Source organism: Carassius auratus, chromosome 14 (assembly GCF_003368295.1).
Source record: "Carassius auratus strain Wakin chromosome 14, ASM336829v1, whole genome shotgun sequence".
In the NCBI taxonomy this organism is placed as follows: domain Eukaryota; kingdom Metazoa; phylum Chordata; class Actinopteri; order Cypriniformes; family Cyprinidae; genus Carassius; species Carassius auratus.
The window spans coordinates 2,076,083-2,098,528 of record NC_039256.1 but is presented as its reverse complement, the minus strand read 5'-3'; the positions used below and the strand labels follow the sequence as shown (position 1 = coordinate 2,098,528).

The 22,446-nt window shown below is 40.9% G+C and overlaps 2 protein-coding genes across 2 annotated transcripts; one reads left to right on the top strand and one right to left on the bottom strand.

Annotated features, from left to right (window-relative positions):
* Positions 1-545: 545 nt before the first annotated feature.
* On the bottom strand, positions 546-5,885 carry LOC113113407 (uncharacterized). Its single transcript, XM_026279574.1, has 11 exons — positions 5,874-5,885; positions 4,862-5,045; positions 3,213-4,685; positions 3,016-3,108; positions 2,824-2,928; positions 2,604-2,713; positions 2,302-2,493; positions 2,044-2,206; positions 1,729-1,894; positions 1,226-1,320; positions 546-1,133 (listed from the first exon to the last, which is right to left on the bottom strand). Exons 2-11 carry the CDS (start codon positions 5,016-5,018, stop codon positions 1,048-1,050), a joined length of 2,640 nt encoding a protein of 879 aa, XP_026135359.1. The 5' UTR covers positions 5,019-5,045; positions 5,874-5,885; the 3' UTR covers positions 546-1,047.
* Positions 5,886-6,126: 241 nt separating this feature from the next.
* LOC113114446 (cis-aconitate decarboxylase-like) lies at positions 6,127-10,534 on the top strand. Its single transcript, XM_026281378.1, has 6 exons — positions 6,127-6,334; positions 6,704-6,767; positions 6,932-7,119; positions 7,338-7,430; positions 7,943-8,148; positions 9,273-10,534. The coding sequence occupies exons 1-6, from the start codon at positions 6,317-6,319 to the stop codon at positions 10,198-10,200; spliced, it is 1,497 nt and encodes a 498-aa protein (XP_026137163.1). The 5' UTR covers positions 6,127-6,316; the 3' UTR covers positions 10,201-10,534.
* The last annotated feature ends 11,912 nt before the right edge of the window (positions 10,535-22,446 follow it).

The following is a 22,446-nucleotide window of genomic DNA, read 5'->3' as shown; positions in this document are numbered from 1 at the left end:
ACCAAAGGTTTATTGGAGGTTAGAAAGAATAAAAGATTCTGCACAACAATGCAACTCTTGAATACTTTGAACTGGAATTTTTAGAGACAATATTATTTTTTGTCACTTTTCATAAACACTCAAATGTGTATTAATAAACTTTCTTTAATAGTTTACTGATTCTTTGGTTGAACTGTTTTTATGATATACAGGTCAAAGGGGTTGAATAATTTTGATTGCAACCGTATTTATACAACCATCATCTGCAAACTTGTATATATTGTTTCCTTTTTTCTTTTCTTTTTTTGTACATGGTCTGCACATATTGCTGGATATTTACTGCATGTAGTGCATTGCATATTTTCAGCAAATTCTTAAATATCTTTCTTTGTGTTTATTTTGTATATTGTTCCTTGTGTGTTGTGTGTTCTGTATTTGTTGTCTTAAATGGTTTTATAGAATTGAAGCTTGATAGCTTGCTGGGAAAAGCATTTTAATATAAGCTCAATAAGCTTTGAGTTTCATGACATAATTATTCATGTCAATATTTTATTAGTCAGATAATAAAGCACATTTGAAAAATAAATCTCATGCATACAGTTTCTCAGTTCAAAATACAAATTCAAGCGTGAAGATAATTTTGAAATACATTTTGACATTCTCTGGTGGAATTGCTCATAGATTTCTAAGTGCTTCTGTTTAGTTTAATCATGATCAACAAAGGTATGATCCACTGAAAGAATACATAAATTGCAATAAATTAATAAAAAATTACAATGAACACTTTTCAACCTTCAAAAGCATTGGCAAAAATATAATACATTAACACAACAGTAACAGGTTTATGCAGCAAATTCCCACTTAATATAAGCTTCAACAATGCTCACTCCACAATGCTAACATGTTTTCCGTTGATATTCACAATAACTGATAATACAGTGAAGTGATATCCAAATTGCTTTATATACGTCAAGTTAGTTACGGTTTCTCTTCAAAAGCAAAGTGAAACATCCTTCAAATTAAACAAGGTAAGTAAAAGTGCCGTTAATGCTGATGTTGGTAGTTATCCTACACCATGTTACTTTTTACTCTTTCAAAAATCTGCCTCACTTTCAGTGCAGGCACACAACCTTCACGAACAATGCTGATAGTTCCTGAAAATTAACAAAACATTATTTATTATTATTAATAATGGAATAAATATGTAATGATAACAGGATATCAGATGTTCGGGATATCAGCTCACCTTCATCAATTTTGAGGCAGTTCACTACAGTTGATGCCACCAACTCATTAGATTCACCATCACACAGGACTCCGGCAATCTTACAACCAAGACGGCTGTTTCAGGACAAAAGAAAACTTTGATTATGCTTACTGCCAAAGCGAAGACCTTTAGTGTAGCAAATTAGTTATTGCTTTAATATAAAATGACAAGACAAGCTGAGAACTCTTCCTAATAATAAAGTTGGCTTCAGAAGAGGTATACTTTAATATAAGAGGAAAACCTTTAATTAGAGAGCACTCTGCTTTAATTAAGTGAATGAATCAGTGCACCTTACAATAGAGTGTTGTGGTTTGTTCCTGGTCAGGTATTTTTGAAGGTAACAGAACAACTTGGATTATGTAAAATCTGAACCTTTAAACCCCTCAATAAATAATTTCATATACAGTGCACTTGTTTGGCGGAGTTCATATTCACTTGCAGAACTTAGCCTCTAGCACTTGTTAGGGCCTTTGTAAACTTACTTGATGACCATATCATGGTGGGTACTGTCAGCTTCTCCACTGGGATTTGCTGATGTAATGGCCAATGGGCCAGTGAATTCACACAGGTGAACAGTGATGGTGTGGTCAGGTACTCTAATCATAATGCTATCTTTGGTACCCACACGGTCATATGCAGGACCCACACCTGCAAACAATATAAGCAGTGAAAATTACTGGAGATGATATAGAATCACAGATTTTGCTGTGTAAAATTTTCTTTTGGTTTGTTCATGTCCCATTTTTGATAATAGAGTTATGTGAAAATACAGAATAGTGTATCTGATAAAACCTTACCTAGTTTGAGTAGCCATTCACCCTTTGGGACAATGCAACTAATGCCTCCGGGGTAGACATTTCTCATGAACTCCCAGAGCAGAGAGCTGAAAGGAGGTTTGGCGGCCACAAGTTGCTCCACACTTGAGATACAAATGCAAATTGGCTTTTCTGCAGGACGGTCCTACCAGAGAGAAAAGTGTGAGGGTCAGTTGACAAGAGCATAGGCATTTGATGATTTGTAAGAGAATATTGTGTTGCTTTTCTGCAGGCATGTACTTTGATAGAGTAGATCTTCTCAATTGCACTGGGGTTCTTGCATGAAGCAGCCAAGGCATAGACCGTATCTGTAGGAATGCCACACACTCCACTGTTTTCCAACGATTTCGCAATCTTGAGGAGACCACTGGTTTCCCGAGAATTGGCGATGAAGCATGGATTTGTGGTCTCAGATTCCTTCTTTTTCTTGTTCTTGGATAACGAAGATCAATTAGTCAAGGAAGTTTTTTTCTTTCTGACTATGAATGCATTAACTTTATAACGTTAACTTCATAAGCATTTTGTTATAATTTAACTAATACCTTGATAAGGGAAGGTCCAACTGGAATCAGGGTATTGGAGAAGATACTGTTCACAAGGGATGCTAGCATGCCATACAAACATATGATGGCGAAAATTGCTAGCATGGCAACTAAAGAAAGAGTTTCAAAACAGTGCTAGGTAAGTTTTACACATTACTCATGTAGTTTCATCTTCATCTTCACAATATGTTTTCTTACAAATTGTATTTGTGTATAATACCTTCTAGCTGATAGGGCAGTTGTCCAAGAGTGGAGAGGAGAAAACAAACTATGATGACCTCCATGACAGTGGTCAATGCCAAAAGAACAAGATTTCTGTACGCCGCTGAAAAGAAAAGAGTCCAATTCGCAATGCTTAAAAATTCAGAGTCAGTTGTGAGAGTCTATGATATGAATTTGTAAACAGACCTACCAACTAGAATCAAGAAAGCGTTAATGACCAGGAATGCTATTGCCCCAGCTGCAAATCCGTTTCCTGACTCTGTGGATATTTGCAAACGATGTCCTGCAGGAAAAAAAAAGATCTTAGATTTCTACTCAAAATTGTACCCAAGTTTTTTTTTTTTTTTATTATTATTATTCTTTCTATGAATTAATACATTTTCATACCTGCAAACCTAAACCAGCTCCAAGTTGCCCAAATAGCCACATAAAAGGATGGAATCACAGAGCCAAATCTCTGGCCACCTTGTACCTGTAGTCGACTGACGTAGGCCTGAGTGATTGCTCCTGGGATGAGTACCCAGGGCACAGTTAGGTCGAAAAAGGCCAGGCCGGGCTGACTGCTATGGATGGATGAGAGTGCGGCCACTCCATTGGAAAGATAGAATAAAGCATCGGGGAGCAGTGCACCTTTATCCTCACACTCATCTATTTTGGATCTTTTGAGGTAACTGAGATATTTCTGTAGGGATTCGGTGGAAACAGGCTGGGGTCCAACTGGGATCAAGGACTTTTCGGCAATGGTGTTGATGAGGCGAGCAAAGGTGCCATAGTAGGACAGGAGCGTGAAGAGGGAGCAGGTCACTCCAAAAAAGATGTAGTACCAGTCAATGGGAATCTGGGAGATGGTTGATATTGTCACCAGGACAAAAAATGAGTTGTGGACTAGCTCAAGAGTGTCTTTGTGTAGACTTGCAATGCAAAGCACCAAGGCAGCAGACACAAAGAACCAGTTGCCAACCATGGCGTGCCTTACTTCACCAGCTTCGGTCCGGCCAATGGTTACTGACACCACATGCTCTTCCCAGGTCTTCACCAACCAAAACATACAGTGCAGGCCAAACTTGGATGCATGGTAGCAGTCTTGACGCAGGTATGCGTAATAGCTAGATAGAAGCTGAGCAGCAGAATTTATAGTTATCCAGATGGCAGCTACTGAGACCGACGGGAAGTAATTAAAGGCATAGAAGGCCAAGATAAATGGCGAGACTGTGTCACAGAAGAACCCCAAGGCCATCGGTTCAGCATACTTCGTGTTCTTCTTCTTCTCTTGACCCAAGCTTTGGGAGCTACTTGCGTTAGTGGTTCCTAGTAGCAGTACGTTAAAGAGAGGGTTTCCAAAACCCTTTAGCACGTAGCGTTGGGCCAGGCCCTTGATTAGCAGGGCTGATGAGCCATACATAGCAAAGAGCAGGATTATGAGCTCCAGCACCCCAGAGACCACCAGAGCCCACCCTGCCACCAGACCCACAGCCTCAAATACCAGTGTCAGGGTGATGGCCCCAAACACAAAGGGCATGATGTAGTTTACAGTTGCTGAACAGAAGGCCAGCAGAAAGGAAAGCAGGATGTAAGGCACCAGCCCAGCAATGGCAGACTCTTTGATGAACATTGAAATGTCGGTTGTGTTAATACTAGTGTCTGCGAACAGATCTTGAATGGTGTTATTTATCAATGTTGATTCATTGAACAGGTTTGGACTTTGTTGGTTGGCACCTATGAAAATTCTTGTGGCCCCATAACTGCCCCACAGCGCTGCGTATCCTACAAAGGATGTCCCACTCAGATGGTCATATTTTCGGAAAGACAGCAGGCCTGCCACTAGCTGACACACTCCACCAATTAGAATGAGATGGACACCTGTGTAAATTAACAAAAGATGCAAAGAAAAGGATGCATGATGTAGATGTACTGCGCTAAACCGAACTAACAAAAATTCACCATGCAGAATATTTTCAGATTTTAGCATATAAAAGGTATAATTCTTGCAAGTTTGTTTGCTTAATTAAAATGACAGAACAATGATCTGCTAAGACCTGCTAATATGTTTTCCACTCCCTCTGCAGGAACGCCAGTCCTGGCCCCATGGAAGTTCTGCAGTAGGACAAGGAAAGCACTGATGCCATTGGCCAGGAGCCCAAGCACACCCGGCTCTCCATAAAAACTTGCCGGAAAGCCACTTGCTGATGCCATGAACTTCACTTTAAAATGATCTTTCTGCTGATAAGATTAAGTTGGGTAGATAGCACATCACGATAGACAGTAAAGGTTATACAATACTTTTATCAGTCAAATCATCTCAATAATTCACAGCATGCTTAAATAAATGTACCAGATTTGATAAGTCCAAAGTAGTTGATTTAACTAGGTTAAAGTAACTTAAAACTGAAGCATTTCAGCCAGATAATCAGCATGCTAAAGCATTCTGCACTTTTAGTGGTGGGTAAATGCATACTTCTACAAACATCTCTACAAACAAATGTAATGTATCATAAAGGACCATTAAACACCTTCATAAAATGAACCAGTCAAAGCCGAGTTAAAATGTGCCTCATAATTCTACGTGCCAAAAGTCTTCTCATATCTTGAGTGTGCACTAAACAGCCTATTCATGGGTGTGTTTAGTTTCACATTCTCTTTGCCCTCCGTAGGTTAGCAGCACAGGTGTCTGCTTCAGCAAACTCCTGAGCAGCAGCCAAACACTTTCTGCAGAATGGATGTTTTAGCCTTTAGGGGTTTAAACTCAAACTGTCTTTCTAACACAGACGTCTGAAGACTCTCAGCTGAACAATGATAATATTACATTACAGTCTATGTGGTGTTTCAGTGACAACTGCAGAGATTTTATCTGTTTCATCTCAAACCAGACAGCTGTCTGGACAAGGCTTGAGGATACACTAACAGTGAGTTTATGCAGACTTTTATGTCAACTTGATAATATATCCAGATTAAACTTAATTTAAAACTAAATAGGCAGTAACATGTTAGTGTTGTTTTGTATATTTATGTTAACATGGAAGAAAATAATTACAGAAATAATACACTTACCTTGTGAAGATCCTTGATGTTTCATGAATGTGATGCTTCTAAAGAATGCTTTAAGTTTATAGAAACAAACTCAGCTGAGCTGGGAGGAGTTACAGTGATGTCAACCAACCCATGTCCTCATCAGGGATGACATCACTGATCCCTTCAACAAGACAGTTTGTTTCCTGCTGAAAAATCCCTCCTATTAATCTGAAAATAACATTACTTCGGGAAATCCAGCCCTGGTTAATCTTTGGGTTTCGTGGGTGTACCATTGTCCTTTGTGGTCCAGTACTATATAAAAAGGACATGCAGACACACTTGACTCTAGCACATCAGCATCTTCTACCTACAATCATTTAAGCTCTATGCAGGGAGAACAAGACATTGAACATTTCTTCAACTTTACATCATTGTAAATCAAGATATCAAGCATCTTCATATCCTGAACAAAAACTGACAACATGCTTTCAACTTTACAGGTAGAGAAAATGTTATTCTGTCATGTTCTGACATAGTTGAGCAGTTTATAGATTTATGTATGTTTGCCTGATATTTAAAGAAAAATACGGTATTTGTTTTATTATTATTAACTAATTTGTTTATTTTGAAGTGTCTTATTGAAGCCAAACTATTTACAAGAAGTGTTATTGGATTTTTTTTATGTTTTATAGAAGGGAAAACTAGTATCACATAATAAAATGTTATCAAATAAAAGGCATTTGATATTAAAGCTTTTCAGCTTTTTTAACTGGTACGCACACAAAAAAGAACAAAACATATACTACATATACCAACTTCATATACTAAATGTACAGCTGAGTCACTCAAACATAAATGTTTGTCTACAGAGATCCACCAGATACTGGTCTGCTGTTTCTGCTGCTCGAGGACTCCATAAGTCTGCACTAGATGGTGAGCAAGCTCTACTCTCACTGCTTAGGGTCTGTAAATTAACATTTATACAGAACGACTAATTGACTAATCTAGAATAGTGACTGGCACTCAGAAGGATGGGTGCTATCCAGCAATGTCAAGTGCTTCAGTGTTAGTTTACACTTTCTCTTGTCTGTTTTTAGTGGCAGAGCGTCCTGCCCCTGAGGAAACAGTGACCAGCAGTTTTGGCAGGTTCATTCAGAGCGTCCAGCCAAGGCATCTGTCACCAACCGTGTTGCAGCGCAGCAAGCGCATGGTTTTAGACAGCATCGGTGTTGGGCTTTTGGGGAGCACCACTGATGTGTTTGATCTGGCCCTTCAGCACTGCCAGGTAGGGAACGGTCCTGATAGTATATAGTAAACTTTCGAGAAATCAGCCTGTGTTTTCCCATCATTAAGAGATGCAGTTTTCAGTAGAATTTAGTGATATTGCAAAATATAATGGCAACTAGAAGTCGTGGTGTACAAACAAAGTCCATGTTCGAACAGTAATGTTGGCCATTTCTGATATGCTGATATGTGAATGAGTCATCTATCCTTTCCCCCAAGCACATGTATGCTCCTGATGATGTCAGCTTCGTCTACGGCCGCCAAGGCATGAAGCTCTCTCCAACCCTCGCAGCTTTTGTCAATGGAGTAGCGGTAAGTGTCATCACGTGCATTGAGTCGTAACTGAACTTGTGTGATTCAACATCCTGGTCACATATGCAGTGTTTCCCCAAAAACACCTGTTCTGCAAGCCTGAAATTAGCATCCAGACAAGACAGTCAATGAAGGATTGAATTCTAAACTTTCATTGTAGCATTTTTGGCAGCCAGTTGTGGTATTGTAAAAATAAACATCTCAAGTCATGAAACCTCAGTAATGTGAAACTTTCATGGAGTACGGTAACATCCATGGAAAGTCTGCTGTGGACCCGCTAAATTGAGTGTGTTTAACCAATAACACTTCAGGAAGTGTTTCAAATAGAAACTAGACAGGCTATGTTATTGGATCTTACTCATACTGCCGACAGTCATGCACAGGCTTTTCCTTTCCCCTGTAGTGTTTTGACTATGTTAGAGAAGATGTAGATGTAGCCAATATGTAGAAACACAAACCATCATCCCAGAACTGCCACTTTAGTCCTCGATTGACCTATCGGTTTTCCACAGGCTCATTCGATGGACTTTGACGACACTTGGCATCCCGCGACCCACCCCTCAGGAGCAGTACTACCTGCCCTCCTGGCGATAAGCGACATGTTGCACAACAACAGCAAACCAAGTGGTCTTGACTTCCTAACCGCCTTCAATGTGGGCATCGAAATCCAAGGCCGACTGATGAGATTCTCCAACAAGGCTTACAACATCCCTAAGAGGTTAGAGTCCATTTGTTGTCTCAATTTAAGTGAGCGAGAGCAATAATTACATGTCTAAGAACAGCACAGCCTGAATAACAGCATGGGTATTCTGTGAGGTAAAACATGCGCAGCTGGGTGGGTCGGAGCATCTCAGATGCCATGTGGAAGTTCACAAGGCTTCTTTAGACAGCTGTTTTTGCAGAGCAGCTCTGTTTGTGCTCCGAGACACCTCTAATTTGTTATTTCCTGAGTGCTGTGAAAACAGAATCCATCTGGGTTCTGGAAATATGTCCAAAGCTTTTACAGGGCTTTCACATGGCAAACAGTAAAAAGAAAGTGTAAATATTAGACATACTAATTTTGAAGGAGGGAGGGAGTCATATTTAGAGACCTGTGGCCTCATTTGGGTGCGGACAGATTTGATCTTAGATTGTGTTAAACTAAAATCCGGACCATCGGTCAAATTTATACGTCTTTGACGTGGAAAAGTTCTTAGCATGACCTCAGGGGTCTATGCAGATGAACGCATTTTCTGGTGTCCGAGAACTGCAGGTATTTGGAAATTTAAAGAGTTCTTGCAACTCACCATTCTCAAGGGAAAGATTTGGATCTGAATTACACATATGCACATTTGAGAAATTATCGTAAAATTAAATGTAGGTACAGTTTCTATGCCACATTTTATAAATGAAGCCCCTAATAACTACTGGAGACACAACAACAATAGAAACCCTTATGGTGGCAGGATTAAGAGAAACTTGCGACTGTAGTTTGAACAAGTATAAATACATATTTTATTGCAAAAGCAAAACCAATGGATATTGGACACAAACAAAATACCAGTGTCAGATGAATTATACTTTAAAAGCCACGTGTTCAGCTGTCCCTAGAACTGAAGAACAATTTAAGCTTTAGATAAGAGTCAAGTCACCTTTATTTGTATAGCACTTTATACAAACATTGATTGTCTCAAAGCAGCTTTACAGAGTCAAACAGGAAAATAGTTTGTCAATAATGAAGAGTAATTATTTTCTGGCTAAAGTCAGTTCATTGATGATTCACACTAGAACAGCTGTGGAGAGCTGATTAACTCTAACTTGGTAAAATAATGACCAGGCTCTTTCTTCTGTCTTTCCGGTCAGGTTCCATCCTCCCAGCGTGGTGGGCACTTTGGGCAGTGCAGCGGCTTGTGCTCGTCTCCTGTCTCTGGATCGCCATCAGTGCAGTAATGCCTTGGCCATCGCTGCATCTCTGGCAGGTGCACCAATGGCTAATGCTGCAACGCAATCCAAACCTCTTCACATCGGTAACGCCTCGCGCCTAGGTCTCGAAGCCGCCCTGCTGGCGTCCCGTGGGTTGGAGGCGAGTCCTCTAGTCTTGGATGCAGTACCCGGTGTAGCCGGGTTAAGTGCTTTCTATGAAGACTATGCCCCGCACCCCATCAGTTCCCTAGAGGAGGATCAGCACAGCTTCCTCTTAGAAACGCAAGACATCGCTTTCAAGCGTTTCCCTGCACACCTCGGCATGCACTGGATCGCCGATGCTGCCGCCGTCGTGCACAAGATCCTAGTCGGCATGAAAGGAAGCAGCATTTCACCAAACTTGGTGCAGGATATCCTGCTTAAGGTGCCACTGTCCAAGTACATCAACCGTCCATTCCCGGAGACGGAGCACCAGGCGCGCCACTCCTTCCAGTTCAACGCCTGCACCGCTCTGCTGGATGGAGAAGTCACGGTGGAGTCCTTCCAACCAGACGCCCTCCTGCGGCCAGAGCTTCATGCTCTCCTCTCCCGCGTCCGTCTGGAGCACCCCCACGACAACCCTGCCAATTTCAACATCATGTACGGTGAGGTGGAGGTTACCTTGGTGAGTGGAGACGTCCTCCGGGGGCGCTGTGACACCTTCTATGGTCACTGGAGGAACCCACTCAGCCAAGAAAGCCTTCAGAAGAAGTTCCGTAGCAATGCAGGCACCGTTCTGTCCAACGAGAGGGTGGAGAGGCTGATCGAAGCAGTCGAAGGCCTGGATCATTTAGACAACTGTAAACCACTACTGGCTCAACTGCAGTAAACAGCATGGTGCTTTATTATGACATCAGTAATGCAAAATTAATCTTGATTTTTTTGGGGGGAAACACAACTACTTGTAGGATTTATTTAAATAGAAGTACTATTCAAACATGTTACAGTCTCTCTCTTTCTCTCTCGATGTATATACTATAGAGTAACTGTACTGAACTGTCTCATTTCCTGCTTGTGTCTGTTTTCAAAAGAATGTACACAATATTTGTGTACAATATGTCTCAAAATGCCTAAAAGTATGTTTGTAAATATAAATGAAAGCTCTTTTAAAATATTGTGTAATGAAATCTTCGTAATGACTTCTGTTTGCATTATGTAACATGTTTACAATGAAACTTAATAAATTGTTTTGCTATACAACATGGCTTATTCACCACATATTTTTAGACACACACAGGCACAATACATATTTAACACATACAAAGGACAAAATAAAAGTGGTCATCATCTTCTTTCATCATTCAAGTAGTTTAATAGTTGAGTCTGTGCTACAGACTGTAATCTAAGTCTTCAAGCAAAGCGATCAAGCATATACTACTAAAAAATTAAAATAGCTGTTAACACAAATTTGACAGCTCCTTGGAGAGTTGGACTGTACATCAGAGAACAGCAGGTTAAGCCATTGCTAGCTTTAAACTGCCTGCTTTTTCATTCAAAAATGATTTTGGGGTGAATGACATGGGGTTTAAGGTCAAAAAGACATTGACGATGACAAATATGGTGCCTGGAAGCCTCAGCATAATGAGATTGAACAGAAAGTGCTGGACAAATTTGGCTTTTTCTTCTCAAAGGCAAGAAATTATATTTTATTTTCAATAAAAATACTGGTGCTAGTAAAATAATTCGAATATAATCTAAAAGTTGATTTATTTCATTAAATCTAGATTAAAAAAGCATCTCTTTCGCCAAGCATTCAAATAATGCATCTCATAATTTGTGACTGCAGTTGTAACTGATCAAATGCGCATTATTATTCTTTAGCTTGGGTTAAACTAATTAATTTTGTTTTTCTGTTCCTTCTTGATTTACATCCCGTGGTAACTAGATTTACACAAGCTCCAGTCTGGAGCAGAACACATGAGAAGAGATGATGCTGACCCTGAATCAACAAACAGAACTAACAAATATTGCTACTGCCTCATATAATAATTGCTGTTAATAATGTTCATCGTCTGGTTGAGTAGGTCTTGTATAAATTTTTCTGAAAAATTCTGTCATATACACATGAACTGACAGTCACCACTAAAAAGCTACTACTAAATATTTGAGAAACGTAATTTTGTGTAAAGTTGCTTTGTAGTGATTTGTATTGTGAAAAGCGCTATACAAATAAACTTGAATTGATTTGAGTTGAATTCCACGTCTGAAGAAACAAAGACCAAAAGGGTGACCAGTTTCTTGGGAAGTCAATATTCTCCTATTATGGTGTTCTTGAAGGAGAAAGTTGAACCAGCTGAATCGACAGAAATCCTATGTTTTATATTAATCCAGCAGTGGAGGATAGTGCGGTGAGGTTGAAGATCAAGGCTGTTGTTAAATATACTTGAAAGAAATGAGTCATGAGCTTTTGAGAAAGGCACTCAACGGTAGCGTGAGCCAGGGATACTGTTCCTGTAATAAGTGTACTTTGGATACAAGTGTCGTGCTAAATGACTACTTACTCGAAACGTGGATGAGGACATGGGTTAGCTGAACAAACGCTGCCTTCTGATTTTGTGAGGACAATGTCAGCTAAATATGTATAGGTTTGCACAATTTCAATATTCATTGTACACTGTTGAACACTCACAAGTGTGCTCTTTAGGGCTACTTGGCTGTTTCATTTGGCAGTTACCTGATGATGACTGCAATAAAGTTTTCTTTTTTTTTTTGCTTTCATTCAGAACCTTCATTAAATCCTCATCTTTCACTATTCCCTCACCAATATTTAGTTTATTTTGGATACATCATACCATTACGGTGCTAGTTAGGTGACATAACACCCATGATAGTCTAATGATGTATGTGAACTTTCAATTGTGAAGTCTTTGTTTTTTTAAAGAAACCATAAACGACAGAATGACAGGAATAAGGGATTGTGCTTTCATAATAGTGTCACGTATCATCACATTTGTGCCTGTTATAAAGTAATCAAGTAATCATGTTATAGCGTAATTATCAGGAATCGTTTTCTCACATTCTTAGACAAAGGAGATTTACATCAAAAAAAGTTTATCCAATATAAACAGAGAATGGATTAAGAGTGTTAAATAACCAAATAAATAACATTGAGGAATGACCAGACAAACAAACAAAAAAGGAAGGAAACTCATTAATTTGAGGGAAGGAAGTCCGGTAAACTGGAGGTTTACAATTTCTCAAAAGCCTAATGACATAGGGCATACTTTGCTTATAAGATTTGTCCTAAAGATAAAGGAAAGACTGAAACTTTTGAATGCGTGCTACGAGATATGAAGAAACCTGATTAGACATGATAATACCTGAAGTCATCCTAAGATATCACAAGTCATAAAAAATAAATAAATCTGGCCTTCACAGTAACTATACAGCAACTCAAATTCAATTCGGTGTCAGTGGCAGCTCAAATTAAAGAGTTAATTCACCTGAGAATGAACATTTGTCCATCTTCTACTCACCCTCGAAGCATCCTAGGTGTGACTTTCTTCTTTTAGAATAATCCGGTCAAAGTTATATTAAACATGTCCTTGCTCTTCCAAGCCTTTCATTGGGGGTAAGCGGGTGGTTGTTGTCAACAGTTCAGAAGACGTGAAATAAAGTGTGCTTCATGGGATGAATAAAGGCCCCTTGTAAGATAAATATCCAGATTTCAAACGTAATAAACACTTTTTTCTCAATTCTGCTGACTGTGGGGAACCGGAAGACGTGCGGGCGGATGTTGTAATACATCAACGCTGCATGGTTAGTGAAGAGCAAGGAGAGAAAACAAAACAAAACGCTGCTCCTACATTTCCCAGAGGAGCGTGCGCGACACGTAAGGCTTCCATCTTCTGCCTACACAGTCAGCAGAAGTGAGAAAAAAAGTGTTTATTATGTTTGAAATCTGGATATTTATCTTACAAAAAATGCATGGATTCGCTACAGGGGGCCTTTATTCATCCCCAGGAGTAGTGTGAGGGACGATTTATTACAGATACGTTCACTTTATTTCACGTCTTCTAAACTGCTGACAACAAATACCCGCTCACCCCCATTGAAAAGCTTGGAAGAGCAAGGACAAATTTTAATTTAAATCTTCCATTGGATTCATCTGAAAGAAGAAAAGTCACATTCATCTAGGATGCTTCGAGGGTGAGTAGAAGATGGACGAATTTTCATTCTATGGTGAACTAACCCTTTAACATTTGCAATCACACAATTACATTTATTAACTGATGAATTATCAAAATATTTCTAAAACTAGACAAACTTACAATAATCTACTGTTGAAGAGCTAAAAAACTGTGTTTTCCCATAAATTTAAGTAAATGTTTCAGCTTGTTCTAACATGGTTTAAAGAGGTTTTGGGAAATACTTAAGCAATACTGAACTTCGTAATTGTAGCCTATGTTTCACAGAAAGAGTGTCTACAAAGTGTCATGATTCTGCCCTCGTGTCCTTGATTTTCCCTAGTCTTGAGGCAGGATCATGGCAGACCCGTGTTTTGTGTACAAGCACATGGCCTTGTCTTTGGGCCATGTGCTTGTGTTGTCTCATTCCCTTGCCCCGCCCCCCTTGTTATCCTAGTCTTGTCATGATTGTCCTATCTGTGCCACCTGTCGTGTCTTAATTGTTCCCCTATTTAGATCTCCTAGTGTGCTCTGTCTTTCGTCGGTTCATTTGTGATTTGTGATTGTTCCACGTCTGAGATTGTTCCACGTCTGAGATTGTTCCACATTTGTGATTGTTTCTGTACCTCTGAAGTCCTTGTATTACTGTGAGTGTTTGTTTGTAGTTAGTGTTAAGAGTTTGTTTGTCATGTCAGCCCAGTCCTGTTTAGTTATTTAGTCTTTACCTTACTCCGTGTTTTCCCCCTCGTGGGTTTTGTTTTTCCCATTTTTGTAAATAAACCCTTTGTGTTGTGATTCCTCTCTGCATTTGAGTTCCTCCTTGCCAAACCCTAACAGAATGAACCGACCAAATAGGAACTCAGCAGACAGGATGTCCCCCACTCCTCAATCCCAATTGGAGTTCCGCCAACAATGTTGGATGTCGTCCCCCGCCGAGAAGAAAAGGGTTGCCCTGCCATACTCGCCTGAGAACGAGTGGGTTCTCCACAATTATGCCCGGCTGTGGGAGAAGTTCTCCCAGGAAGCGCCGCAGGGTACCCCCCAGAGGTCCCAACCATCAACCCAGCTGCCAGTGATCCCCGAGGGTCATCTCCTGGCAGTTACTACACTGGGGGAACAGGCAGCTCCCTCCCAAAGTCCTGAGGCGCCTTCCACAGCCATCAGTCTCCCCAGGAAGCGTGGGAGACAATTGTCGTGGGAGTCGGCTTCAGAGTCTTCGGCGTCCGAGTCTGCCCTGCCCGAGACCCAACTCCCCCAACCCACCTCTGACCCAGCTGTGGCCCCTGCACCGCGGCCAAGGAGGAAGAGGAAGAAGAAGGGGCCTGCCGTTCCTGTAACCCTGTCTCCTCCTGAGTCGGCGAGGTCTCCTGAGCCAGCGGCGGTGAGCGCTGGCGTGCCCGTGCCAGCAGCGGCGAGCGCTGGCGTGCCCGTGCCAGGGCGGAGGAGAGAGCCGCGGCCGACTCTGCAGCCAAGGCTTTACTACAATCGGTCTCATCTCGCAAGGAGATGCCCATTTATAATTGCTGTAAAGTCTTTTTCTGATTATTTGTCCCGTCTTGTTTAAATTTTAGAAGTCCCCGTCAGTCCTGTCTTGTCCCCAGACCCTGTCCCCAGAAATCCCGAGTGTCCTGCCATTGTCTCCCCGTGTCCCGTGAGTGTTGCCTCGTGTCCTGCTGATGTAGTCATGTGTCCCGTTGATGTGGCCCCGTGTCCCGTAGGTGTCCCGTGTCCTGTTGTCCCCCCGTGTCCAGCTGATGTTGTCCCCCCGTGTCCAGCTGATGTTGTCCCCCCGTGTCCAGCTGTCGTCTCCCCGCATCCCGTAAGTGTTGCCCCGCGTCCCGTGTCTGCTCCTGTCATGTCCCCTGTCAGTTGTCCCGAGACCCCTCCCCGCCCCTCACCACCCAGACCTGCCCGTACCCCCCGTCGTCAGCCTTCGTCCGGTCCTCCTAAGATTCCTACCCCACCCACCCGCCCTGGTCTGTCCCCCATGAACTTTGTGGTCCTGCCCCCTCCCCTTCCCTGTTTGTTTTTTTTTATTTGTCACCCTAACCCTGCCGTTGTGTACTCATGTTTGCCTTTGTTGTTATTTGTCATGTCTTGTTGGTTTGTGTCTGTGTCCCAGTCTGTCATGTCAGTCATGTCCCGTGTTTGATGTTCCCTTGAGGAGCGTCTGGAAGCCGCTCCTTAAGGGAGGGGTACTGTCATGATTCTGCCCTCGTGTCCTTGATTTTCCCTAGTCTTGAGGCAGGATCATGGCAGACCCGTGTTTTGTGTACAAGCACGTGGCCTTGTCTTTGGGCCATGTGCTTGTGTTGTCTCGTTCCCTTGCCCCGCCCCCCTTGTTATCCTAGTCTTGTCGTGATTGTCCTATCTGTGCCACCTGTCGTGTCTTAATTGTTCCCCTATTTAGATCTCCTAGTGTGCTCTGTCTTTCGTCGGTTCATTTGTGATTGTTCATAATTTGTGATTGTTCCACGTCTGAGATTGTTCCACATTTGTGATTGTTTCTGTACCTCTGAAGTCCTTGTATTACTGTGAGTGTTTGTTTGTAGTTAGTGTTAAGAGTTTGTTTGTCATGTCAGCCCAGTCCTGTTTAGTTATTTAGTCTTTACCTTACTCCGTGTTTTCCCCCTCGTGGGTTTTGTTTTTCCCATTTTTGTAAATAAACCCTTCGTGTTGTGATTCCTGTCTGCATTTGAGTTCCTCCTTGCCAAACCCTAACACAAAGTTGATAATAGGCCTTTAATTCTTTGTCTTATCATGACCTCATCCATTAAGTTTGCAGTAAATGCTGTAAACTTCAGACAATGACTCTCTTTGATTTGATATCAGTGTTGTCCATAGAAATAAAACAAACAGATAAGAAGATAGGAGTTACTTAATCAGACCTAATGTAAAATAAGACCCATATAGAGCTGATAGATTTACTGAGTCATTAAGCTGTCAGTTACAGTAAACCTTATACAGTTTGGAGAAATGGAGTGTATGATGATAAACGTCATAACAGACAGGGGGTTCCTGGATGAGCAGTTATATAATCAGTTATATAATGTGAAATCATTGTAAAAATTCACTGAAGATCTGTCATTATGGACAACATTTATATTTATCGAATTAAGGGGGACATAACACACTTAGCACAATCTCATATTCATTTTGAGTAACTTTATAGTATTACATCCTTCATATCTCCGAAGAGTCTTAAGCTTTATCAGATTTATGAAAGAAAGATACAGCTTTACGATTCTCTCTGAAAATAGTCAAGCTCCTGGAGGTATGCTGTGGGTGGAGCTAAAGAGTCAAGAGCACATACGTGCCAAAAAACACAGAAATTTGATGCAGTTCAAATTACTCCCTGTGGATCCAAATCGTTACCCGGGATCTTTTATTGCTAAGACAGCTCCATTTTTCATTATTATAAAACATATGTCACTGAAATGATGGGTTCAAACAAACACACTTGCAAAACTCTCATGTTGTCCAGGGAAAACAAACTGCATCCACTGTCCACGTAATGCTGGGCTATTTAGGAAGCTGAACAAGGTTATCTGTAATCCGAATGAAGCACACTGATGGGTGCTTTAGCTCTTGCTCTGGTTGATGAGACGTGCTCTTCCAGGAGAAGTGCACATAAAAGGAATTTCGACCTTCATTGCGTCATACAGGGCCAGTGAGACAAAAATGAGACCAAAGCCATTTAGGATGAGGACTACATAACTCAACCCTCTCCACTTATAAGGAGATAAGTAGAATTAAGCAGACAAAATCAATGCCTGCAGGGCAGGGATGTCAAGGTTACCATATAAAACATGGTGAAGGTAGATGGAAACGATCAACCAGCAGCAACTGGACCAAGCCCAGGAGGAGGCAATTCTTCTAGTGAAGTGGGCTCTCACACTTATAGGGCACTGCAAGCCTGCTAAGGCTTAAACCAAAGCTACAGTATCCACTATCCAGTGCTGCTCTGAGCGCCTCAACAGGCCAGAGCACTCAACATGCATTCTAAGAGCCTGAACTGGGCAGAGTGGAACTGGGACACTGCTCACCATCTGAATTGATTTAAAAGGAGTTTAAGCTCTAAAAGGAGTGGAGAACACTTTCAGGACATACTGTAGCCGTTTTGAATACAAGTGTTATGCTAAATGACTAATTACTCGAAATGTGGATAAGGACATGGGTTAGCTGAACAAAAGCTGCCTTTCGATTTTGTGTGGACAATACCTGAGTTTTCTTATTGTTTGCTTTCATTCAGATCCTCAACCTTCATCAAGATCCTCATCTTTCAATATTCCCTAACAAATATTTTGTTTATATTGGATACAGTATACCATTATGGTGCAGGCTATAGGCAATTTTAGTTAGGTGACATGACACCCATGATAGTCTATTGATGTATGTGAACAGTCAATTGTAAAATGAAAGTAAGTCTTTGTTTTTTTACTTCTGTGGAAAAACAATAGAATGACAGGATTAAGGGATTTTGGTTTCATAATAGTGTCAAGTACCATCACCTTTGTACCTTTTAAATAGAGTAATCAAGTAATCATGTTATGTTAAGTAATCAGTCATTTTTCTCACATTCTTAGACAAAGAAATGTAATATAAACTGTCATATAAAGAAAATGTGATTTCTTTATGCTTTCAAAAGTCTTAATGGTTTATATTTTACTGGGATATTTTTACTAGGCTGGCAGGAAGGTTTTCAGGGCTAGAAAAACAGCTATCATCTAGGCCCCCCTTCCTCAAATCTTACCCTGGAGGTCCAATGCACTGCAGAGTTTAGCTCCAACCCTGATCAAAGTCACCTGACTACGATTTTCGAATGATCCCAAAGATAGTGATTGGCATTGATTAGCATGCTCAGGTGTGTTTGATTAGGGTTAGAGCTAAACTCTGCAGGAAAGTGGATCTCGAGGTCCAGATTTGAGGATCCCTGATCTAGGCAGTTGATGTGTAAGTGCTGCTCAAGGTTTAACCAGAAGCCGGATGCTGGTCTGTCCTCATACAGAGCTCCCATACCAGAATTGGTTTTTCAAGGGGCCACAGGTCTGACGCAGCAGTGGGTTACCCTGACTGAACATGGGCTTTGAGCCAATACTGAAGGGGCCGCATGTTGAGCAGTCCAAGAGGAATCACATAGGGAGCGGCCGACATGAGGCCGAGCATCCTCTGGAATGCCCTGAGGGGATGATGGAAGTCCCGAATTTGAATGACTCTGACATTGTCAGGGAGTGTTCCTGTGTAATCTATAGCCCAAATTTGGGCAGAATTTATAACTGTCCTCAGAAAGAACACTCAATGGCTGAGACAAAGCGCTCTTGGGTAAAATGATTCTTAACTCATGGTACTCCGGGTACAGCTATGAACAATGAGTTCCGGTTCTGACCTTGCTAAAACCAGACAATCTTTGCGACAGTTACAAATGCAGATTCCCATCTGTCTCAAAGGGGAAAGGGGCCCATCTATGCAATTCGGCTGAGTAGGGGCTGGCCACATCCTGGCGAGCGGGCCCTTGGCGGGAGGAATGTTGACATCATTCCTTCAGGTACCACTCATCAAGGAGGCCGTGGGCGGGCTGGACCGACCAAGCCAGGCCGAGATCCTCCACAGCCTTAGATAGAATGCGGGTCAGCTCGCTTTCCTCCCTGAGATGTGTTGTCTGCATCAGAGGTTGTCTGGCTCTTCGCCAGAACACGCTTCAGCATCTGAAACCTTTAATGACATGGAGTCATAAACGACAGAGTGAGGCATGCAGGGGTTGTGCCAGTGTGAGTTCACATGAGCCCGGTGTTAAACCCCAATTCTCCAGTTTCTTTCTCCTAGAGGAGAGAGGAAGTATGAAAGCAGAGCAGGGAGGACCACCTTCATTAAAGAAGACGATCCACGAGCAGAGACTCATGCTCTTACAATGAGAGCATGCTGTCCTAGTGAGCATAGCCTGCATCGAGCATGACTCACAGCGCAACATTTGCAACAACATCACAGGAAATAAGCTTCTTCCTTCTTCAGGAGATGATCTTCATTGCTGAAGGAGATAATTTTTTATAAAATGGTGCTCACAGTCAACTTACATAGAGGTCGGCTCCTCCATTTTTTGCATCGTTAAGAACAATGTGGAAATTTTTTACAGTATGAGAATAAAGAAAATTTAAGTCAGCAAATTTAAGTTGTTAGTATTTAGAATGTGGGAAACAATATGCTGCATTTGCTGCTGCAATAGCAGTGTCATTCTCCACATGAGACCTCCATCAGCAGAATCACTGCCAACATTATGTGTGTTATAGGACGATAGGGGCAAAACAGTAACAAACCAAAAACCAAAAAAAAAAAAACTTCTGAAACAGATTAACCGTTCATGTGAGCAGAACGAGGAAACTGTTTCATGCTGACAGTTTCCTGTATATATTGCAGAAGAGGACTGAGGAAACAATGATGTCACTTATTATAAGTAACGCATCACTGTCCCTCATGGCCATCATGAATCTCACAGTATGAGGTAATTGGTTAGTGTTTCACTAAACACATGATTTTATCATTAATGACCGTGACGCAAGGATTCAAAAAACAGCCATTCAGAGTTTTAGTTTGGACTTTACGTGGCAATTAAAGTCTTGTTCACCAACAGATTGCTGACTGTAGTATTATTATAAATCACATGATGAGTCAGGATGTAGGCTATTCATTTATTTGTTTCTTTGACATTTTCAGGCAGAAGCAGCAAAACTAGTATTGATCCTGTAAATGCAATGCGCCTTCACTCTTTTTAATTTCGATGGACAAACGTTTGCATTTTGGTTAAATCTCCAAACTTCCAGACACCTGATGAGCTCTTTATAACAATGCTTTTCTTCTCATTCAGAGCATAAACTACAGAGGGAATTTCCCTTTATGGACTTCCCAAAGGTGGCCGAGATCTTTCTGTCAACTAAAGCAAAGAGTTAAACTCTTCACGAGAATCCCTTCAGGTGTGGTTCACGGAGTTGCACAAACGTTTTGCCATTATTGTCTTTTTATTTCATTGTATCCAGTTACGTTTCCAAGTCCAAAGGCTCTATCAGATCCTACAATTCACTTAAACAAATCCTACAACATTGTAATACCCAAGGACAGTGGAAGACAGAACGGGTAAAATGGTTTTGGATAAAAGGTCCCTTTGGATATAAGAGCTTCCAAAGTGATTCTGGCCAGAATTTTCCAGATCTTAATGCCTTCAAATTAATTTACCCCACAGCGTAATTACAGTTTAAAATCATGCACAGAGTCTCAGTATGCAGGATTTGTGCTTGGACCAAAATAGCTTGATATTGAGGCAACCACAAAAGTAAGTTATAAAAGTAAGCAAATGTCAGCTCAGCAGAAAACACAAGTTAAAGCAATTAAAACCTTGTTGTTATTTATTATTTTTATATTACATTTAAAGCATCTTTGAGAAGGCATCTAAGTGCATGTTCATTTTCATCTTAAGGCAGTGCTACAGCGCCCCTGCTGTCTACTGTTGGTAGTTGGAGACTTCAATCAAGTTTTTATCAGGATCACGAAAATCCCATCCTGTCAATGGGACTCACCTCTATTGTCACTCTACATGCCTTCCAATACGACATTAGCATGTGATGAAAACTGTTATGCTTCAGTGTTTTGTTCTCAAAAACCAGGGATGTCAACCATTCAGAACTGAATTTAGAAAGGAAATAAGGAAATAAATCCATTTACTGCTGTACTGTGTGTGTAAGTTTTAATTAAACTTTTTATTTTCAGCATGGACTACCCAGAACATGCAGGATATTTTAGAAACGTTTGGGAGACTGTTAGTAATCACAGATTAGTAATCACTGAAATGTCATCTATTGAAATATGTATTCAAATGTAATGTATTATATTTGACTTTCACTTTATTTAACAATGTGTTTTGGCTGTTAATTTTGATTGGCAGCATTCAAAAGTTAATTCATAAAAAAAAAAAATCCTTCTTAATAAATGTATCTGTTGAGTAAATTTGTAATTGCAATTTCATTCCAATTCAAATTCGAATCAAATTCCATCTCCTGAACTGAAGGGCCAGTTCTGTCAGAACAAGACATAGGTGACCTTGAGATGGGTTTTGGTAATCAGGCACAGGTGAGCAGATCCTGGTGTTGGGGTTTTGGCTTTGGGCTCAAACTCCTTCCCAGGCTGTTGAAGGTTGAGCTTTATGGTCACCCTGAAACACGCAGTGTGGAAGAGACACAGAATACTTATACTCTGCTGCCACCATCTGGTTTTGTTTGCAGTGTGTTTATGAATGGAGTGACATTCTACCTTAAAAGTGATGACCTCCACCCCCAAAACCTTGGAGTAGAAGTGTGTGGTTCTGTTCAGGTCCCAAACCGTGAGCACCAGGTGGTCCAGGTGACTGGACAGGAACTTTTGAACCGGACGGATGAGAGTCCACCAAGAATTGACTGCAAGTGAAACATTTTGTTACATAAAATTTCCATTTCATGCTGATGCTAATAAATACACTTCTAAAAACCCCATGGAAAAAATGAATAGCAAAAAAAAAAAAAAAAAAACCTGCATATGATCACTTGTTGAACTGCACAGACAAGTGATACAAACGAAATAACTTATATTAAACATAGAAGGCCGAACACCGCCAGCCAAAAGTATAGAATGTTTATTTATTTTTCTATGTTTAGAATTGTTTTAATTTCAGCATCATTCCTCCAGTCTTCAGTCTCACATGATCTTCAGAAATCATTCTTATATGATGATTTACTGCTCAAGAAACATTTCATATTATTATCATCAATGTTAAAACAACTGCGCTGCCAAATATTTCTGAGGAAATACTGATACACTACATTTACATTTATTCATTTAGCTGACGCTTTTATCCAAAGCGACTTACAATTGCTATATATGTCAGAGGTCGCACGCCTCTGGAGCAACTAGGGGTTAAGTGTCTTGCT